Consider the following 2441-nt stretch of genomic DNA (forward strand, 5'->3'; position numbering starts at 1 on the left):
ACGAAAGCTGTAGAAAAATATTGTAGATGTCAAATCAGAAACTTGTAAATACCAACAGAGAAGTTTTCATAATTTTAACTTAACCGGTGATGCCAAGACTACGTACAATATCATGCGGCCATTAGAGTAAAAATCAACCAACACATAAACATGAATACAGAGAAAATCGACCAAACCGCGCGGTCGAACCAACTCCCTATTCTCGTACCACGAGTGACATGGTTAACACAGTTAACCCCGTCCGTGTCCATGGTTTCAATAGGCTGGCACGGTTATCACAGTTAATCCCGGTTATTAAACGCCCGGAAAGCGACCGTAACCTGCACGACACGACTGGACACATCGCGCAGCCCATCCACCGCAACGCCGCCGCGTCGTCGTGCGTCGGCTCGCCGGAGACCGAGACCAAGGCGGGCCCAGGAAGACCCAACCTCCACCGGCGACCGAAGCATCAATAAACCCTCGCCTTAAAGCCCCTCTCCCAACCGTCTTCCTCCCCAGCTCGATCGGCCACGGTATCCCTCCCCGGAACGGAAAAGCTTCCCCCCTATAAAACCCTACCCTCCCCCACCCCCCAAATCCCACAACAGCAGCAACCAGATCCCGCAAAGACCAAACCAAGCCCCAGCCAACCATCGTTGAATCTGAGTTTGCTTCGAGAGTTCCATTAGCTAGACAATCCGCCGAGATGGGTTCCCAGGCGATCGAGAAGAACCGTGAGGGCGCGGAGGTGTACCACGGCGCGGCGCTGTGCGCGGAGAAGGCGGTGGAGCTGCTGGCGGAGACCAACATGCCGCTGGGCCTGCTCCCGCTCGCCGACATCGAGGAGGTCGGCTACAACCGCGCCACCGGCTTCGTCTGGCTGCGCCAGAAGAAGGCGCTCACGCACACCTTCAAGCAGATCGGGAGGCAGGTCTCCTATGCGGCGGAGGTGACCGCCGTCGTCGAGGACCGCAAGATGAAACGCATGACCGGGGTCAAGAGCAAGGAGATGCTCATCTGGGTCACGCTCTGCGACATGTTCATCGACAAGGATGACCACTCCAAGATCACCTTCAAGACTCCAACAGGACTCGGCAGGACCTTCCCCGTCTCAGCATTCGGGAAGGAGGACGATGGCAAGGCCAAGGCGCCCACCGCCGCTGCAGCGGCAGACGGCGAGGCCGCCGTGGCCAAGTAATAAGGAGGCGATCGGCATACGAAGTTTGGAGAGTTCTTAAGCTGGAGTATTACTTTGCTATGATCTGTTTTTAATAAACAAATTATTACGTATAAGGATGTAAAAGCAACTCCAGCAGATATGCTAAATTTGAAATTGTATAAGCGCGAATACAGTCTCAATGGGATGCAGCGGAATTAGAAAGCTTGGAATTGAGAAATTCAAAAAAACTAATTCGTATGAATTTTTATGATGATCACATCCGAGTTCATCTCGTCGGTGCGTGGAGGTGATCTTGGGCTTCTCCCGCGGCACGAGGTCGCCCGGGGCGCAGCCTTGGGTTCGACGATGGACGCACCTCTTCATCCCGCACACACCTCGTCCCCCTCGTAACCCTAACCACCTCCCGCTGCCGCTGCCGGTGGCGCCGTCGGGCAAAGTCCACGGGGCATGGTGGCGGCGGCCCTTCCTCGCGCCGCGCTGGGAGCGGCGGCTGGGATCTCTCCTCCACGCTGAGGCTGGTTGGACGCGGATGGTGCTGGGCGGCGGCGGCCAGACCTTGGTGACATAGGCATCCCCAGTGGGCCTGCCGAAGATAGTACCCGGGATTTCCTGAAGGCCCATGAGTCGTCGAATACGAAGCTCGGAAGCCCAATTAGATGATGATATGGAAAGATAGAATTGTATTAGGAATAAAGAGATTTGTAACTTTACGGGTCGAACTCAAAGAGTCTCCCGGAATCTGTAAACTTGTGTAATACGAAACCCTCGGCTCCACCTTCTATATAAGGGGGAGTCGAGGGACGAAGAGAGGATCGATTTCATTGTCAACATAATCCTAGTTTTCTAGCAGTCGAGTACTTTTCTGACTGAACCCTCGAGATCTACTTGCCCTCTACTTCCTACGAAAACTCTAGTCTACAATCTGTAGGCATTGACAAGTTGATACCTTGTCACTTGGCACTGCGCCCCCTCCTCCCGTCGGCTCCTCCTGCAGCCAGGTCCACGATCTTCGGCGGTGGCCAGACCTTGGCAGTGGTGGCTGGTGGTGGGCAGCGACCAGGTCCTCGATCTGCGCCAATATCCCCCTGCCTCTCGCCGGTGAGTGGAGGTGATCTTGGGCTTCTCCCGCGGCACGAGGTCGCCCGGGGCAGCAGCCTTGGGTTCGACGATGGAGGCGGCCCTCTTCTTCGCTGGAGATGGTCGGCCTGCGGATGGTGGTGGTGGGTCTTTCGATCTGTCACCTCGTCCTGGCGGCAAGGTGGAGAGGCGTGCAAGCCGG

At 56.0% G+C, this 2441-nt stretch overlaps 1 protein-coding gene across 1 annotated transcript; it reads left to right on the forward strand.

Moving 5' to 3' along the window:
* The first annotated feature begins 517 nt into the window (after positions 1-517).
* Positions 518-1336, forward strand: LOC124665785. The gene has a single exon (XM_047203163.1). The coding sequence runs from the start codon at positions 689-691 to the stop codon at positions 1178-1180; it is 492 nt and encodes a 163-aa protein (XP_047059119.1). The 5' UTR covers positions 518-688; the 3' UTR covers positions 1181-1336.
* The last annotated feature ends 1105 nt before the right edge of the window (positions 1337-2441 follow it).

Source organism: Lolium rigidum, chromosome 6 (genome assembly GCF_022539505.1).
Source record: "Lolium rigidum isolate FL_2022 chromosome 6, APGP_CSIRO_Lrig_0.1, whole genome shotgun sequence".
In the NCBI taxonomy this organism is placed as follows: Eukaryota; Viridiplantae; Streptophyta; class Magnoliopsida; order Poales; family Poaceae; genus Lolium; species Lolium rigidum.